Raw genomic sequence first — 19062 nt, 5'->3', positions numbered from 1 at the left:
TACAGGGTGATTTGTTTGTAGCTGAATTCTCTACATGATGGTTTCTTTGTAGCTGAACTCTCTACAAGGTAATTTTTTCTAGCTGATCTGTCTACAGGGTGACTTGTTTGTAGCTGAACTTTCAACTTGATGGTTTCTTTGTAGTTGAATTCTCTACAAGGTAACTTCTTTTAGCTGATCTTTCTACAGGGTGACTTGTTTGAAGCTGAACTCTCTACATGATGGTTTCTTTGTAGCTGAACTCTCTACAAGGTAACTTCTTCTAGCTGATGTTTCTACAGAACGATTTATATGTATCTGAGTTCTCTACAGGATGGTTTGTTTGCAGCTGAACTCTCTACATGGTGGTTCTTTGTAGCTGAACTCTCTGCAAGGTGACTTCTTATAGCTGAACTATCTACACAGTGATCTTTTCATAGCTGAACTCTCTAGACGGTGATTTGTTTGTAGCTGAACTCTCTACAAGATGATTTGTTTCTAGCTGATCTCTCTATAGGGTAACTTGTTTGTAGCTGATTTCTCTACAGGATGGTTTCTTTGTAGCTGATCTCTCTACAGGGTGACTTGTTTATACTTGAACTCTCTGCAAGGTGATTTGTTTGCAGCTGAACTCTCTACAGGGTGGTTTTTTATAGCTGAACTCTACAAGGTTACTTCTTCTAACTGATCTCTGTACAGGGCAATTTGTTTGTAGCTGAATTCTCTACAGGATGATTTGTTTGCAGTTAAACTCTCTACATGATGGTTTCTTTGTAGCTAAACTCCTTGCAGGGTGATGTGGTTGTAGCTGAACTCTCTAAAGGGTGATTTGTTTGTAGCTGAACTCTCAACTGGATGGTTTCTTTGTAGCTGAACTCTCTGCAAGGTGATTTCTTCTAGCTGATCTCTCTACAATGTAACTTCTTGTAGCTGATCTCTCTACAAGGTGATTTCTTCTAGCTGATCCCTCTACAGGGTGATCTGTTCATAGTTGAACTATCTGCAGGGTGATTTGTTTGTAGTTAAACTCTCTACAAGGTGATCTTTCTAGCTGATCACTCTACAGGATGACTGGAACTCTCTACAGGGCGATTTGTTTGCAGCTGATATCTTGTAACTGACTTGTCTATAAGGTGATGTCTTGTAGCTGATCTCTCTACTGGATGGCTTGTTTCTAGCTGATCTCTCTATAGAGTTATTACATGTTTGTATAGCTGAACTCTTTTCAGAGTAGCTTTTTTGATTGATTGCTGAACTCTCCAGCTACACGGTGACTTGTTTGTACTACAGAGTGACTTGTTTGTAGCTGAACTCTCTACAGAGTGACTTACTTGTAGCTGAACATTGTATAAAGTAACTTTTTTGTAGCTGATCTAGATGAACTCTCTATTGGATAGCTTTTTTGTAGGTGACCCTCTATGCAGTGACTTGTTTGTAGCTGAATTCTCTACAGAGTGACTTGTTGTAGCTGAACTCTCTGGTGACTTGCTTGTAGTTGAATTGTCTATAAGATTAACTTTTTGTAGCTGAACTCCATACAGAATAACTTGTAATGTAATATAATTCTATAATCAAGTAAGTTACAATCGTAGCTGAATACTCTATTAGGGTGACTATTCTATTAGAGTATCTCGATCTCCCATATGATTCATGTGATTCTAATCTCTGTAAAGCCTATTGAAAGTTTCAAATGCTTATTGTAACAATAAATATTTTAGTTGTAAAATGTGACATTAGGGCTGATTTTCCAAAATCCGGTCACAATTAGTCATGTCAGTGAAAGAATAATAATTATCATGAATATGAAAATATGAGCAAAATGGAAAATTTCAGTTTTGGCTGATATTCACATACTGCTTCCTTTTTACTTGATACTAACTAGGGGATCTACAATCCGTAATGAACTACTGGAGAGTGGTTTTAACCTGAAGGATGCTTTTCAAGGTGGTTTTTAGGTGTGCGTTCTATCAGAGTTTTTGCACAAAACATGGGCGATTTCTATTATGAACCCACTATCATGGTTCATGGTGATATCTAGGGATTTGCCCTTCACTAAAGCAAAAAGCCTAAAATTGTCTACACACACAGTAACTTCACAAAATCATCTGTAATTTAATTGTGGATGCTCCAGATGGTATGCAGGTTGTAGAGGTACACTATATATCGATTATATTGGCTATGATGACACCTAAAGTAATGTTGTCATGAAACCATTAACATAACTTTAATCAAACATTTTACATTGGTTGCTCCCAATCTCAATACTTCATTTCCCTATCTATACACGTAAAGGATTAAATATCCAGTGGCATGTAAGCGGCCATTTCTATACTGTTTCAAAAGGAATATAAAATCACTACACTTGTCACTTCCATTTTGTAGGTAATTAAGCAATAACACAACAAGATGTCAACTCACAATTCAATGAAGATAGACCCACGCCTAGGAGAACAATGACGATAGATCTAATAAACCTATAGGGAAAACAATATAGTCTGGGAGCTATGTTCATCCTGTACGGCACATTTCCTGGAATTTTCATCCACCAAACTCAAAGCCTAAAAATTGGTCAGACCACATTAGAATGATAATTAAGCTACTTCAGAACACACATTTTTAGTTTTAAGATGTTGGTCTCCCAAGTGGGCAATATTCAGGAAAAATTGGTCAGACCACATTAGAATGACAATTAAGCTACTTCAGAACACACATTTTTAGTTTAAAGATGTTGGTCTCCAAGTGGGCAATATTCAGGAATAATTGAGTAGTTTGGAGATATAATTGATATTGAGATACTAGTGCAAACATAAAATTCATTGAAAAGATTGAAACATGCTAACAAGGCAGCCAATTTTAACATACGATTGGAAACTTAAGTGTTACGGTCATAATAATTATGATAATAGGTTAATTTTAAGCATAATAGACTTCTTCATAGCACTAAAGATTAATGGTACAGTGCCATTGTACTGGTTCAGTCAGAGAATTTGCTCAAATAAGCTCATTTGTTTACTTACAAAGTAACTGTTATGATCAAGTACTCTGAACATACACTTCTCTAATATGTACAACATACATATACTTGGAGGTCTTTACCTGATGTATTTAATGATGTACCAATGGCTGATATTCAGATCTCTGATAACGATATTTATGACAAGCTATGTCACTTAGATGCTAATAAATCACCCGGTCCAGATGGTTGGCATCCCCGTTTTTTCAAAGAAGCTGCTCTTGAATTGTCAAAATGTCAAAACCTTTAGCGGTATTGTTTCAGAAATCCTTGGACACAGGTATAGTTCCTAATGATTGGAAACTAGCAGACGTGGCTCCAGTGTTTAAGAAGGGTGACCGTAAACTCCCATCTAATTACAGACTGATTAGTTTGACTCCACTGATTTGCAAGGTATTGGAATCAGTGATCAGAGATAAAATGTTTGACTATCTATTGCATGGTTTTATGCCAAGACGCTCCTGTGTTACACAACTTTTAACTGCACTACATTACTGGACTGAATCTCTTGAGAAAGGCATCCCTGTTGATGTACTGTATTTGGACTTCAGTAGGGCCTTTGACTCTGTCCCACATGAAAGATTACTATTAAAACTTGAAGCTTATGGCATACAGGGAAAAGTTCTGCAGTGGATTAGATCTTTTCTCTCTCAAAGGAAACAGGCTGTTGTGATTAATGGTGTTAAATCAGCTACAAGTAATGTGATCAGTGGTGTGCCTCAAGGATCTGTGATTGGCCAGAGTAACTTTCAATTGGAACAAGATCTCTTATTACTAAAAGAGTGGTCAATGAAGTGGTTGCTGAATTTCAACATTGTTAAGACATTTGTTATGCATCTGGGTAACTCTAACCCATGTCATACATACTATATGAATGGACAACCCCTACAGGTAGTATCAGAACATCAAGACTTAGGAATAATAGTGGATTCTAGCTTAAAGTTCCATAGCCAAGCAACCTCTGCTATAAACAAAGCCAATCGTGTATTGGGATTAATCAAAAAATCATTTAACACTCTAAATAGAAAGACCCTTCCAATACTCTACAAGGCTCTGGTAAGACCTCACTCTGGTAAGACCTCACCTTGAATATGCTAATGTTGTATGGGGACCCAATTATATTGGAGATTGTGACAGGATGGAGAGAGTGCAAGGAAGAGCCACTAAATGTGTTCAGGATCTGTCCAGTTTGGAGTATGATGAACGTCTGGTTACCCTCAAGCTTCCTACATTGTCATATCGAAGGCATCGTGCTGACATGATTATGGTATATAATATCTTACAAGGGAATGTTAATCTTCAACCTGAATTATTTTTCCACCTGAATTTGTCAAGTGCCACAAGGGGACATGACTTCAAACTTTTTAAACCTCATGCCCAAAAGAATGTTCGAAGTAAATTCTTTTCAGTAAGAACCATCAATTCATGGAATAATTTACCCAATTATGTAGTGTCGTCTAATTCTACTGACAACTTTAAAATTTTGATTGATAACTTTTATTCTTAATGTAATTATCTATTGTAATGAGCAGGACTCACAGATAATGCCTTTTTCTCTGTATTTAATAATAATTGAGTATAAAACTTGTTGATCAGCCTTTAAAACACTAGGGAAAGATATGGAAGGTTTTTGTAAAGCCTGGAAGGCTGCTTTTGGCGTGCGTTCTATATATGTGACCCGCTGAGCGAAAACCCGACTGCATAATTCTGATTTTGAGATAAATCCCATTGAAATGTATTGGGTAAAAATGCATACTGCAAAAATAATTTTACGCGAATTTTAATCCATTCAGTGAACAGTGAAACAAAACTCAAATCAAGATAACTAAGTGACCAACGGATTCCCCAGTTAATGGCGAGTAAGAATATCTTTGTTTCATTTCAGTACCATGAAGCAAATGTGAGTTATGAGTGTTAGTTCTGTTGTGGTAAAAACTGGCTGTCACGTCGCCATTTTTAAGCTTAAACAGCATTCATGCTTAAATCTGTGGATATCTGTAGGCTTACTAGTTTACCTTACTAGGTTCCCCATTTCATAAGGAAGAGAATGAGCCAAATCTTATCTCTGTAGCTTATTTCTTTCTCGAGTTATGATGGATTACACAGGCGCCTATAATTTTTCATCCGTATAAGCACTGTACAAATCGATTATTATGCTCTTCCTGCTGTCTATCGCTATAACTCCACAAATATTCATCAGAGAAAAGCTATAACTTTGGCAGCCCATTGTTTTTTTCCCTCTAGATAACCAAGAAGTCATAAGATGAAGTTTGAGAAAAATGCAAACTAGTCGGGTTTTTGCTCAGCGGGTCACATATATTAGAGTGTTGGAAAAATTTCCAGCCGATCCATTATATAATCTCAAATTATCATGAACCATGATAGTGGTTCATAATATAGAGCTCCAATAATGAAATCTTTCCAGAGTTAGGCACACCTAACTTAAGTAATCACCATTCTAAACAGCACATATGTTTACAGCAAAACTATATATTCCTGATGTTCGAGAAAAGCCAGTTTTCCATTTTTAAATGTATTGAGGGGATTGGTAAACATTCCACTGGCGTTGCATTCGGTGGGGAACACCCCCTGCATAACCTCTATACAGTATTACTACAGTGAAACCTCACTTAGCGGCCACCTCTTTAATAAGACCACCTCATTATAATGGCCACCTTTAGTAGGTCCCGGAAATCACTCTGATACACTTTCTAACCTCAGTAATAAGGCCACCTCATTATCGAGGCCAATTTTTTGGACCCAGAGGTGGCCCTATTAATGAGGTTTCACTGTACTTCTATTTCTAATTAATGCACATACCAGTGTTAGTCTTGCATGGCCAAACCGCTTTTTCTCCGTTACGGCGCTTATCGATTAGAGATTATAAGCGCCTACTCCGAAAAAGGGTCTGGGCCAAGTCTTAAGCCCCACTCGTTTTGTCACATATGAAAGTGTCGATTTTATAGCCGTTGATTTTATAGCCATTTGGTTCTATCAGTTAAATGCGCACTGTGCTTTTGGAAGGATGAACTTCAATGCTGCTGTTGCTGAGGTTTGTCGGCGTATGGAATTGAGACCATTGAAACCTAAGCAGATAGAAGCCTTAAGCACATTTCTCTCAGGAAGGAACACTTTTGTAGCTTTACCTACGGGATATGGCAAATCTATTATTTTTGCTGTGCTACCATTGCTGTTTGGCATATTGTTGGGTAAGGCAGATAAGAATGTACCTTGATAATTTATCAAAAGTAGACTACATTCAGGTTTCTTTGTTTATGCACACCTGTTTTTGAACTTTCTAGGCATATCTGGAAGCATTGTGATTGTACTCACTCCTTTGATATCATTAATGATAGATCAGCATGATAAGTTCACTAAGAAGGGAATACAAGCAGAGTTTGTTGGCCAGGGACAGAAGGATACAACAGCAATATCTGCTGTTGTGAATGGAGACATTCAGTTGGTGTATGTTAGCCCCGAGAATCTTCTGTGCAACTCCAAGTTCCATAACATGCTATTGTCAGATAAATATAAGAAAATCTACGTGCCCTGGTGATTGATGAAGCTCACTGTATAAAGTTATGGTAGGTATATAAAATTTAAAAGTATTTTATATTTGTCTTTTAGGGGAAAAAAGTTCCGCAAAGCGTTTGTAGAGATAGGTAGCATTCGCAGTCTGAACCCAAGCTCAGTAAAAATTTTAGCTTTGACTGCTACGGCTACAAAGGATACTTTGGACTGTGTGTCTCGTAGCCTTTCTTTGGAGAATCCTGCAATAATTGGATTGCCACCAAATCGGCCAAACATAAGATACGCGGTGGAAAACCACACAGGAATAGTGGAGTTTTCCCGGAAGATTACTACTGAATTAATTTTGAAGAGGAGTAACATGCCTAAAACAGTTGTGTTTTGTCGGACCTTGCAGAACTGTGCTACAATTTTTAGAATTGTCAGGAAAAGGATGGGCAAAAACATTACTGATCCACCTGGTGCTCTCTACGATGGAATTGTGGATTTCCGCTTGGCTGACATGTTCACTGCAGTATCATCACAAGAGATGAGAGAAGCTTTATTGAAAGAATTCTGCAAGAGTGGCAGTAGACTTCGATTGCTAATTGCTACCACAGCATTTGGCATGGGTGTTGATTGTCCAGACATCGCAAGAGTGATTAACTGGGGGTGCCCAAATACGCTAGAGGAGCTTGTCCAAGAAACTGGAAGAGGTGGAAGAGATGGGCATACAGTGGAGGCAATTTTATATCCAACAACATTAGGGAGGAAAGTAACCCCTGAAATGAAGCAGTACAAAGTAAACACTCGTATGTGCAGAAGGAGAAAGTTGTTTGAAAGTTTCTTGTTCAATGATGAGAAGGAAGATGTAGCAGGGATAGTAAAAGCGTGCCAGTGTTGTGATTTGTGTGCAAGACTATGTTCTTGTGAGGATTGTGAAAGTTCTCGCGATTGACATAATTCTTGTGATTGACAATTAACTTTAGTATAATTATAAATGTAATTCTTGCAACTGACATTAAAATTTAATATAATTGATTATTTTATCCTCTGTGAGGAAATGGACTGTTACGACGAGTTCCAAAAAATCTTCTGTTGCCTTCATATTTTTTTTCGGTTCCTTTCCAAAAGAGGTGAGGTTAACCAACTGCTTCAGTTGAAATAGAGTGCCTTTGTCTGCACTTGAACTTGTATTGTAAAATCTGTTTACAATGGTCTACAGCAAAATTCATTAAAAATACATCTGTACAATATACTGTAGTCTAGAGTTGCACCGATATGCATTTTTTCACATTTGCCGATACCGATTATTTGCCTATTCCTTTAACCGATATGCCGATATTTACCGATATTCTTCATTTCTTCAGAACAGAGGAGGAGGAGCAGAAAATCACCTAAAGTTTATGCGTATAAACTGCATTTGTAATGATAATGTAATCAATGTAATTAATTATGTGGGCGGCCGACTTTTACAATGTTTTACAGTTTTGCTACTATCTCCTTTCATGGAAAAGGAAGCCAAGTAGTTATAAAACAGCTAATCAAACAGTGTTTTAGTGGGACTACAGACCCTTTGTGAAGAGTGATCAACTAATTGCGTGGGCAGCCGATAAATATACACAGCCTACTATAGCCTTGCAACCACACTTGTGCAAACAAACAAACTCAGTTACAACAAACCACTTACTGCTACAAAACAGTTACAACAAACCACTTACTGCTACATTCACCACCTTCTTTACTTTCACCTGTTCATTGTCATCAACTTAACGATTGATTGTGGGTTTCGGTTAACCGGCAGGTTATTTCCGCTTCGTTGCCGATACCGATACTTGTAAAATTAGCTAATATCGGTTGTTACCGATAATTCAACCGATTATCGGTGCAACTCTACTGTAGTCACATACCGTAACTAAGCACAATCTTGTATGCCAATCTGATATTACTTCTGTAAAACCATTCAGCTGCTTTGTTTCAACAATATCAGAGGATCGTAGTGTTACAGCACCTCGGATGCGGGCTACTGTCAATTGATCTCCATAAATTACCCGTCGAATCTTGTAAATTTCACCAACATCAAACAAACACTTTTCAGGGATATAGGCACCAAGTCCATCCAATATTTCTGCCATTTCTTTTATATTAGCCTCATTTTTTGTCTGAATACCTAAAGGTACCTAAAAGATTAAAAGTAGTGCAATACTGGAACGTTAAAAGTAGTGCAATACTGGAACGTGGATGTATCATACACACTTACAACAACAGATTGAGTTGACATTTCTTCAGCATAGATGGATGGACTATGCGAAACCACAGATTTCTTCTCATTGCTAAACTCAGACATGTTTCTAACAAGTATTCTAAAATATACTCAAATTATAATTAATCAGCAATGTATTATACATTGTACCTTGATACAAAGACCTGAAACTCTTCCAAAATTGCATGAAAGTTTGACTGTGATGGTAGTATTTGGTCTAAACACAGCGCACCAGAGAGTGGACTGTCCTCAAGGACTGTAGAATTTACTCTGTTCAGCAAAGCAAATGCATGGCAAAAGTGATATTAAGTTGTCGTGGCATCAACTCTTTGATCACTTCGTCTAATGTTCATATCTATGTTATCAATTACAAGTACAAACCCTGGGTTACATTTAGCACCACTTGTCTCCACCACTCTATCACAAGCTACCTGCATGGCTTCACTTGTATCAGAACTCTGAAAGTTGTATTGAATATTTGCTCCCATTTCATTTACATCCATTGCTTCATCACCTTGAATGGTAGTCTCCAATTCACCTGTTTCACACCTTGCCTCTTCAACATTCAGGATATTATGCTGAATATTAGGATTGTGTTCACTTGTATCATCACCTTGACCTGTGGCAGGTAATGAATAGAATTAAAGGGGATTACATGATATGAACAACCATACCATCTGTTTCAATACTGTCCCTTTTCTTGTCATCTTGGACTATTTCAGTCACAGCAAAAAGCCCTCCTTCATCACGCTTATCACAAGTAAATGCATCATCTTCATCTGATACTATAGAAACTTCTCCAACACTATACACACTGTCACAGGTGCTACAAGTATCATCAGTGTCACCATTATCATCAAAAACACCATCTTCTGGAACACCAATAAGGTCTCTCAAACTGATTTGAGGTGATACCAATGAAGAAACGAGGGCATCCTGAAAGGAGATAACATTATACCAAAGTTTTGTTAAGCAATAATACATACTTCTCCCAGATCTTTAGCCCGTTTCAAAACATCTGCATCATACCCATCTATCAAACTGTCCACAATATTGTTAGTGGTTGATGGTGCCATACATACCATGAAAGGTTGCAGGTACGTATATACCTAAACAATCTTAAAATAAAATAAATCTATTCAGTTGATTTGAACCTCTCTGTTTGTCCCATTTGCATACAATAAAAAGGAAATAGCACGTTGAATTAATGACATCTGCATACACTTCTTTAAAATCATTGATGTCAAGAAACAAATGAACTTTCTTCCTGCTTTAGGAAACAGTTCCCGGAAAAGCTTGACTAATGTTGGGACATTCTGATTAAGTTCATGCCATATTCTAGTCCAGCAGAATGTTTTCAATGTTTGATGGTTACCTCTTAGAATAGAGTTGTGGTTCAAAGAAAAAATATCATTAACTTCTTTTCTGATTTGGCTGACGAGCCTCTGCAGTAGGTATGTCGGTGTCCGTGGAAGATGAGTAAAGGTCGACACTGCAGCTTTATAACTGCGCCTTGATAAAGAGCGTACAACTGGTTGTCTTTTTGGTGTGATCACAGTTCGTTTCATCTTCTTGGTCTTTTTATCACGAGCTAATACCTATATAGTATAAGTATGCAAACAGTAATATACTTAAATGGCCTTACAATCACATCAGCATCTGGAGGTAAATTTCTCATTCCACAGTTTTCATGTAAAACTGTTCTCGTGCCTTCTACTGATAGAAGATCCATTGCAAGTAATCTACTTTCAATGGTCTTAGAATGTTTAGAAAGATCATCCTCTGCTTTCTCTTTGTTCTTAAGAAGACTTTGGCACTGACGACACAAATAAACGTTAGGGTTCTCAAACTGTCTGATTCTTGATATGTGGACTCTTCTAATTCTAGCTATCTCACTTTTGAGAATAGCCAATTCAGGTGCACATGCCTTGTTGTACAGAACCTTTCTGTTATTTTTGGCTACAAAATCAATCCATTCCTTGTTAGCACGCCCAACAATTTATTGTATGTACCTGAATTAGAAGTATCTGTAGGTTCAGAACAAAGCCCTCACAATGCTGCAGTACTAATACCCGAGTTAGCCATCGACCACTTACAGACATAACGGCAAACAAGAGGCGCTTATGGTCACATGAAGCAACACCCGGTTCGCATTTCGGTTAACAGGTAATAAGTACGAGTTATTAGAAAATTATTACAGGTATTGCCTGCATACCATGGTACGGCCTTGGATGTAAGCGCAGTGAGGCTATGTATGGTTCACTTCATATATATATTTATAAATCTATGAGTACAGAGGCAAAAGAGCGGCCCACTAAATTTGTATACTGAACTGTGACTAGCTACGGTGTTCATCGACTATTGTTTCGGTGTGAGAGTGTTTAGCTATTTTGACTTACTAGCTACTGGGAGTAGACAGTGACAGTACACACCTGGACATTCAGTTTCTCCCAGGCTCAGTTTGGTACGCGTATCAGATATCTCGCCTGAGGTACAGTACTGTACTGATACTAGCTAGCTAGTGTGTGTCACGCGGCGTCAGGGGGTCCCAGGCGTCAGTTCAGTGTGCATAGTTTCAGTGTCAGTGCAGCTACTGGCTAGGTAACTAAGACTGCCTTGGGGTGACTGAGTAGTTTCAACTTATCACTGGCCTTGCACTGCCGGGCACAGTCTAGCACTGACTTCCTAACCGGGTACTTTGGAATTGTATTAACTAGCTACAGTTGAACTTCTAAATACTGACTGACACTTAAAGAGAATGATTGTCAAGCATGTCCTTTATAAAGAGGTGCTCTTTGCAGGGAATTTGAGGTTATTTTAGGTGAGCCAGGTAAAGTTTTCATCAGCCACTTCTTCAGTTTTGATGCAGGTGGGCAATATTGTTCCATTATTAATTATTATCAAAGGAAGTACAGCTAGCTATAGCTATCTGTTAATATAGAAAACTTATTTTTCAATAGGGACCCCATAGAGCCTATGCACATGTGACTAGCTATACTTATACAAGGTTAATGTAGGCATGGTAAGGAAATACATTAAAAAATAATAATTACAAAAGCCATTGAGCCCATGATAAAATGGGCAAAGGATATTCTTTGCAGTATCGTGTTCTGCTGCTTTATCAGGTACTTGATAGTGATGAGAGAATGGTCTTTTTTAAGGTTATATGCTGTGCTTTTTATGCTTCAGTGCCAGAGGAGGTTGGACACACTTTAAATGCCACTATAAATTACGTAAAAATCGTTTTATTGAGGAGTATATTACACTGATCACAGTGTTATGTAGCTGATCATTATTGTTGTTCTATTTGTAGAATACGTGTATGAGGCTTTATTGCTTACCATTTAATGGATTTGTTCACATGGGTGTACACGGACAAGCATAATAGATGCACATACATGTTTATATAAAAACAACCCTGTGCTTTCCTACAACTGGCCTGTGGCCAGTTCTGGGCACAGTTTAGAAGTAATACTGAATACAACATAATGAAGATAAAAAGTTAAGCCGTATATTACAACAATGGATTACTCTTAGCGGGAAATATTGCCTGTTTTGGTATGGTTGCTATTTGAAATCAGTTTCTATATAGGCAACCATTAAATTGGTAAACAACTGTTATACTGATTAAAATTTGAGCCATTACTGGAAACCATATCAGAATTTCATTAAAATGAAAGTTTCACTCAGCCTCACCTTATTAAAAAAATAATTTTGTGCTCATACAACATGTAATGATTGCATTTATTCAATTTCACAGCTATTTATGCCTGCTTACTAACTTACAGTCATTACAGCCTACCTTCCACACCTGCTGTGTATGCTTTTAGTTGTATCTATACATAGTGGGATAGTTGTAAAGGAGAATATATATATATATACAGTGTTGGAGGTGACGCGTTACGTAATATTATTATTTCTGTGGTAACTAAGTAATATAATGAAATACACCATAAAACAGGTAATAATTATAACTACATATGTAATGCGTTACCTAAGTAATATAGTTACTGTAACGAATCTAATATTACATAATATTATTACTGCAAGTAATGAAGTTACTAATCTCGTTAGTGATTCACTGAGTAACACCTAGCCACAACAAAGTAATGAAGCCTACTGAATGAAGCTTATTCACCAGCTTCTTACTGATAACCAAGATTTGCACATTGTCCAACAACGCAATCATGTAACATGATAAGGTGGTAGTTTCACATGTGATGGAGACATAAAGTAATATAATATGTAATATCATTATAGTTACTTTATTTTATGGGTAATATGTAACTGTAACTAAATAGTTCAGTTGTAAATAATATGTAATATGTAAATAGTTACTTTAAAAGTAACTGTCCCAACAGTGTATATATATATATATAATGGTTTGCAACATTATAAATTATTGCAATACATGTTTCTGATGCTAATATCTTTAGAATTGGATTGACAATGAACGAGCAAAGAGGAAGCAATCAAGAGAATCAGGGGACAGTGAAGAGCCAATACAGAAGCCACCTCAAATGATCCGGGTGCCAAACTCATACAACATTATTACTGCTGAGTTTTACAAGTGTGTGTGTGTGTGTGTGTGTGTGTGTGTGTGTGTGTGTGTGTGTGTGTGTGTGTGTGTGTGTGTGTTTTAATATTAGCATGGGTAGCAGTGAAATTTGGAATAAATACCACTAGTGTTGCATTGATTTTTTTATTTTCAATGCAGCAAAAGTGGTATTTATCCCAAATTTCACTGCTATACCCATGCTATTCCCAGTTAAAACCATACTCTGCATATACGCATGCTATGTATGCAGTTTGTCACTATGTACTAAACATGTGTCAACACTAATTGGCACTACATTGTTAACATAAATTCTAGCCAATGAAATTGCAATTACAAAACTTTTCACTGCTACCAGTGAAATACAGGATAAATTTCACGGATAAATTTCACGGCTACTATTGAGACTTTTGTATGGGCAGTGAAACAGGTATGGTTTTAATATATATACCGCATTGCACTCATATTAGTTTAAGGGATTTATCACCCGCTACAAATCAGAAGTGTAACACAGGGGCGTTCAGGATTTTGCCTGGTATGTATGCCCTCAGCCTTCTGGCCCTCAGGTTATTAGGCATACATATCAGGCAAAGCTCACATGCCTGTGTTACAACTACGTATTACAATAGTAATATATAATATGTATGTTATACTGCATGCATGCACAATGATATTGTTTTATTATTTGTATAGATTATATGGGCAGAAAAGTGTAAAATACCTGTAGTATATATGGTCCATCACAATAACAATGTATACCATGGTGGCACTAAACAAGGACGTAAATTTCTGTCAGAAAATTCAGATATATCAAGGTTTACTTTGGCTGTACAGACTGAAGGTATGTTTTATATGTAAGAATATATACACAGAACCAAGTGCTGTGATACAAACCAGTTTACTGCCTAGTATGATTTTACACTTCTTAGACTCTTGTGTTAACAATGATACATGCATACACGGTTATTGAGTACATGTATTTGATTTGTTTGTATAGATACTCATGAAGTGGTCAATCCAAAAGAAAAGGCTTTGTTACGGATAGCCGTACAAAACATTCTAAATGCTAAATATGGTATTGCTCTACTGTTGACTGATGCTGTACCTGTATATTATAGTTGCATCTTACAGCATTAGCTGTTGGAGGTCCCAAAGCTCATGTGCCTTATGAGTCTTTGCAGCCATCTCTTGTAGCAGGGTTGCCACCTGGCGTGGAATGGAAACGCCCATCACATTACGGCATTAATACTCTGAAACTCATTGTTGAGAATGCAGACAATATCTACTTCAAAGGTACATAATTATTTTTAATGTGTACATTTAAAGAACTTTAGAGTAAAAGATACAAAAATAGCACTATATTTGCTATACAAAGCAATATTTACTGTGAAGCCACCTATCTTCAAAGACAAATTTCACCTTACATATCTTACAAGCCTTGGCTGGCCATGGTACATTAAACCATGGTTGGCTATGGTACATGTTAATTGTACCATAGCCTTGATGTGGGAGCAGTACTGCCAATTTCATTATATAAGAACTCTAGCCAAAATCTATTGTGGGAATTTATTATTGGTGCATGATGAAAACCATGCATCCGCATCCTATTTTGCATCCTGCAGCACTCATACGGAAACGATTTGCCACCCTTGCCATCCTATGAATTAAAAACATTGGTTTAAGATGAGAACTAGTGCTATAGTATATTCACAAGTGGTTTGCCACATTTTCAAGTGACCATGCCCACTTTTCAAGTAACACAAGATAGTGAAACTTACTCCTATAGATGTTTAGTAAACATTGTAAACAGTTTGGTAAATGGTGTACAGTGTTGGGAAAGTTAATTTTTAAAATTAACTAGTTACATATTACTTGCAACTGAACTATTTAGTTACAGTTACACATTTCCCATTAAAATAAAGTAACTATAATAATATTACATGTTATATTACTTTGTGTCCACAGCCTTAAGCTGTCACGTGTGAAATTACCACCTTATCACGTGACATGATTGCGTTGTTGGACAATCTGCAAATCTTGATTATAAGTAAGAAGCTGGTGAATAAGCTTCATTCAGTAGGCTTCATTACTTCATTGTGGCTAGGCGTTACTCAGTGGATTACTAATGAGATTAGTAACTTCGTTACTTCTAGTAATAATATACCTAATATTAGATTTGTTGCAGTAACTATATTACTTAGGTAACGCGTTACATTTGCAAGTAAAGTAACTTGAGTTATTTTTTTCCTGTTTTTATAGCGTATTTTGTTATATTACTTAGTTACCACATAAGTAATAATATTACGTAACACGTTACTCCCAACACTAATGATGTAGCTGCTTTAAAATACTTGTAAAATCACTGAATTGAACCACTGAAGTGATTAGATTTAGCAAAATCAACCATATGGGTGCAAAAGGTAAATAGTGAGATAACACCAGCATGAAGTTGCTACACTATCAGGCTAACAATTTCCAATGGCGGATCCAGGATGGGGCATTTGGGGCAAATGCCCCCCCCTCCCTTCAAGAAATTGCATACAAGATCGAGATACTCTAATAGAGCAGTCAATTACTCTAATAAAGCAGTCACAATGTTCATGAGGCGGTTAGCTTACCTATGAAGCTATAAATAGGATTTTATTTTACATAACAGACGTGATATAGTTGGTAAGGATAACTAGCTATTATTGTCGTGACCTTTTTTCTTTTTCTTTTTTTGGTCTTCAACTGGTTTTCAGCAAGTTTTTTGGTCTTCAACTGTTTTTCAGAAAGGTACCCCCCTCTTTCCAAACTCTGGATCCGCCCCTGATTTCCATATCAGACTCGCCTTCAACTTGTTGGGTCTGCTTTTGGTGGACCATTCTCTGGTGGCCTGTATAACCACCCCGATGTCTGTACAGGTCTGTGAACAACAGGGAAGTGTTTTGGGGGTTCATGTACTCTGGACAGATGAGCAGGAAGCTGAATGTGTGATTTATGTCTGTTTTGTGAGATTAAGTCTATTTTCTGCCTCTGACGGGCTGTTTTGTGGTCTGGTGCCTTCATTTAACATTCTCGTCCATTTTGTAGTCTATCTCTTGCCCACCCCGTCACCCCCCACCCTCCACCCCTTTTTTAGGACTCGTGATACAGCAACACTGGTGAAAAAACCTATCTAAAATGGCGGGAAACTCTACAGGGATTACCTTGGCCACTAGCTGCTCTTAAAGGTTGTGAATTGCTCCATCTTTGCTGAAAAATCCAAACGTGTAGCTGCCAAGGCTGGTGAGTAGCAAAGCTTTAAATACATTTTTCTCTGAATCAACAATGTGTCCATAAGGGTAATTTTCCAAAATCCAGTCACAAATTTGCAATGCAGCTTTACATAATCAAATAATTCCAGCTAGTTTTGCGTCTCACTTTTGCATTCAATCTACTGTAAGCAATGCTGTTAGAAGCTTTATTTAATTAAAAGGTACTCAAAATGTATACAGGATAACATTTCAAGATATATACATACTCCTAATATGGTTGCAGTAAATCACTACATACATGTACATATAGTAATGTACAGTATATTGTAATGTATACTGTGTGGCAAAGTTAAAGTATTTTTATATAATTATTAAACCTTTGCGTTATTGTAGTGGGGTACCACAACCAGGTGCAATCAAATGCTAGTGAACATGTATCAGGGGATCACCAAGGATCCAGTCAAGAGATGCAACAGTCACTGACAGGTACAGTACATCATTTATACAGTGCAATATCATTAAATCTGCACTTTTTCCTGTCACAAAATATTAACCAAAACCAGCCTCCTTTGTTTCAGTAACTAGCAGTAGTTCTTTGTTAGACCTATCAAACCCAAGTATGTCTCCATAGGTCTTCCGAGCAACCTTAAATACTTTCAGCAACAATTTTGTTCAACTATACTAACTCACTGGCTGATGCCTTCAGCCAAGTATAACAGGAATGCTATGGGTTTGGTAAGATGGTCATGATTTACATACAATACATGCTTCTTTGCCCACCACAACAGCTATGTACGAATACATATAATGCATACATATTATATACGTACTTTGGTAGTATGCAACAGCTGGAACATAGCTGAAAAGTAACACAAATAGCCACATTATTTTTTGAAATAATTGATGGTCAGGGAACAAGCAACTTCATTTGAGTAATCAATATGTTTAGAAACGTTGTCCCCTTTGATAACAGAAATCATGTTGCAAGGCATGAGCAAACAAGTCACCACAGGGTCTGGGACTTTTTCCTGCATTCTTCACAGTTTTAAATACGTGATTTTGACTCAGTGTATTTACAGGTCTATAGCCTTCTCACAGGTCCCTTGTGGGATAACAATTAGTATAAGTCTGAAGATTTTTAAGGGACCACATAAATAGGAAGTAATGGTAAAACGATCACCTATACCTAGTGGACATTTACACATCGTAATTCAGCCTTAAAGCTTGCCATTATAACATTATATATAGCAATGTCTGAAATAGGGATTATTGACTACCAGTATACGTAGCTGTAGTGTGCCATGCATTTCAGTGGTACGTGCATTCTATTGTAATGCAAGCAAAATTGATACAGGCACATTACACAAATTAGTAGCAGATTATGCAGATACAGACTAGAGTGACACATGTCAGGGGTAGATCCAGGAGTTGGCAAGGGGAGGGGCACAAACAGGCCAAGTTGTAGATGGTTGGCTCTCCGAGAGCCAGATTCTCTTATTAGTTGCTGCATTTTTGAAGCAGCAAATAATCACCTCTTAGTAGTGTCTCACTGTTAATTTTGCCATTTTGATCTTTTCAGGTGGTTATGAAGTCTTAAAAGCTGTTTGAAGGTCTTAAACAACAGCAACACGATAATTATTTTTAGTGGCGCTTAGTATGAAGGTGCTGGGTAACAATTTCAAAGCTATTTTGGCTTTAGTTCACTTTGCACTGGATAAAGATTTTTTGTGTTATTGCTAGGACTTGTATGTTTCATTGTAAGAATGGCATAGGGATTAACTGAAGTAGAAGTAGTAAGTAGTATAGTAACTGAAGTAGCAACTGCAATAATATTTACTTCATTCTGTACATCTATACCTTGTATTTTGTATAGTTCAAAGACCTGGATCTAACAACAATTCTGTGGGTGAAGGTGAGTATTGTATATCACTATGTTGTACACTAAGTACTGTATTATAGGTGTGCCGATGTCAACAAGGAGATTTTCTTTTGGTGAGAAATTAGATCTTTTGTACAACAGCAAAGTAGTTGCAAGAGGTGATGCAGTTAGGGTGAAGAGCTGCATGGAAAGCCTGTGCCACTCTCCTTCCAGAAAGTAGCTGTCACCAGCATAATTGACGGCCGTGTGAAGCTGATGTTAACATCAACTTTTGATGACAGTCCATATATTACATTAGGACAAGTCATTGCCTGGCCACTTCTTTTAATGAAGAAATCGTCATAGCAGTAATATCACTATAATATAACATGTACTGTTTAAATCTATCAACTAATATGTTATAGGTAGTTCATGCACTAGTTTGTGAATATGCTAAATATATGGTTAATCAAAATTTGGTATTCATGATGAAATTGTCTTTATAATGCTATTAATGCCATGTTCCTTTATTGATGTTTATGGTCATATATACATACATGTGCATCCCAGCAGTGGTAGCTGTGTATATAACTATGTCTGTTAATTATGCAGACCTTTTGAGAACATTTTTCCTTGTGTACATACTTTATT

At 37.1% G+C, this 19062-nt stretch overlaps 1 protein-coding gene across 1 annotated transcript; it reads left to right on the top strand.

Moving 5' to 3' along the window:
- Positions 1-13703: 13703 nt before the first annotated feature.
- LOC136244271 (general transcription factor II-I repeat domain-containing protein 1-like) lies at positions 13704-18905 on the top strand. The gene is made up of 7 exons (XM_066035820.1): positions 13704-13747; positions 14011-14158; positions 14315-14392; positions 14449-14610; positions 16947-17039; positions 18427-18465; positions 18513-18905. Exons 2-7 carry the CDS (start codon positions 14050-14052, stop codon positions 18650-18652), a joined length of 621 nt encoding a protein of 206 aa, XP_065891892.1. The 5' UTR covers positions 13704-13747; positions 14011-14049; the 3' UTR covers positions 18653-18905.
- The last annotated feature ends 157 nt before the right edge of the window (positions 18906-19062 follow it).

This window comes from Dysidea avara, chromosome 14 (assembly GCF_963678975.1).
Source record: "Dysidea avara chromosome 14, odDysAvar1.4, whole genome shotgun sequence".
Classification (NCBI taxonomy): Eukaryota; Metazoa; Porifera; class Demospongiae; order Dictyoceratida; family Dysideidae; genus Dysidea; species Dysidea avara.
This window is presented reverse-complemented; position numbering and strand designations above follow the sequence as displayed.

Bases quoted from the DNA above. Each gene is read 5' to 3' on its own strand.
- LOC136244271 (XM_066035820.1), top strand. From the start codon at position 14,050: ATGGTCCATCACAATAACAATGTATACCATGGTGGCACTAAACAAGGA. The intron at 14,159-14,314 runs GTATGTTTTATA...TTGTTTGTATAG, and splicing joins TTTGGCTGTACAGACTGAAG to ATACTCATGAAGTGGTCAAT. The intron at 14,611-16,946 runs GTACATAATTAT...GCGTTATTGTAG, and splicing joins AGACAATATCTACTTCAAAG to TGGGGTACCACAACCAGGTG.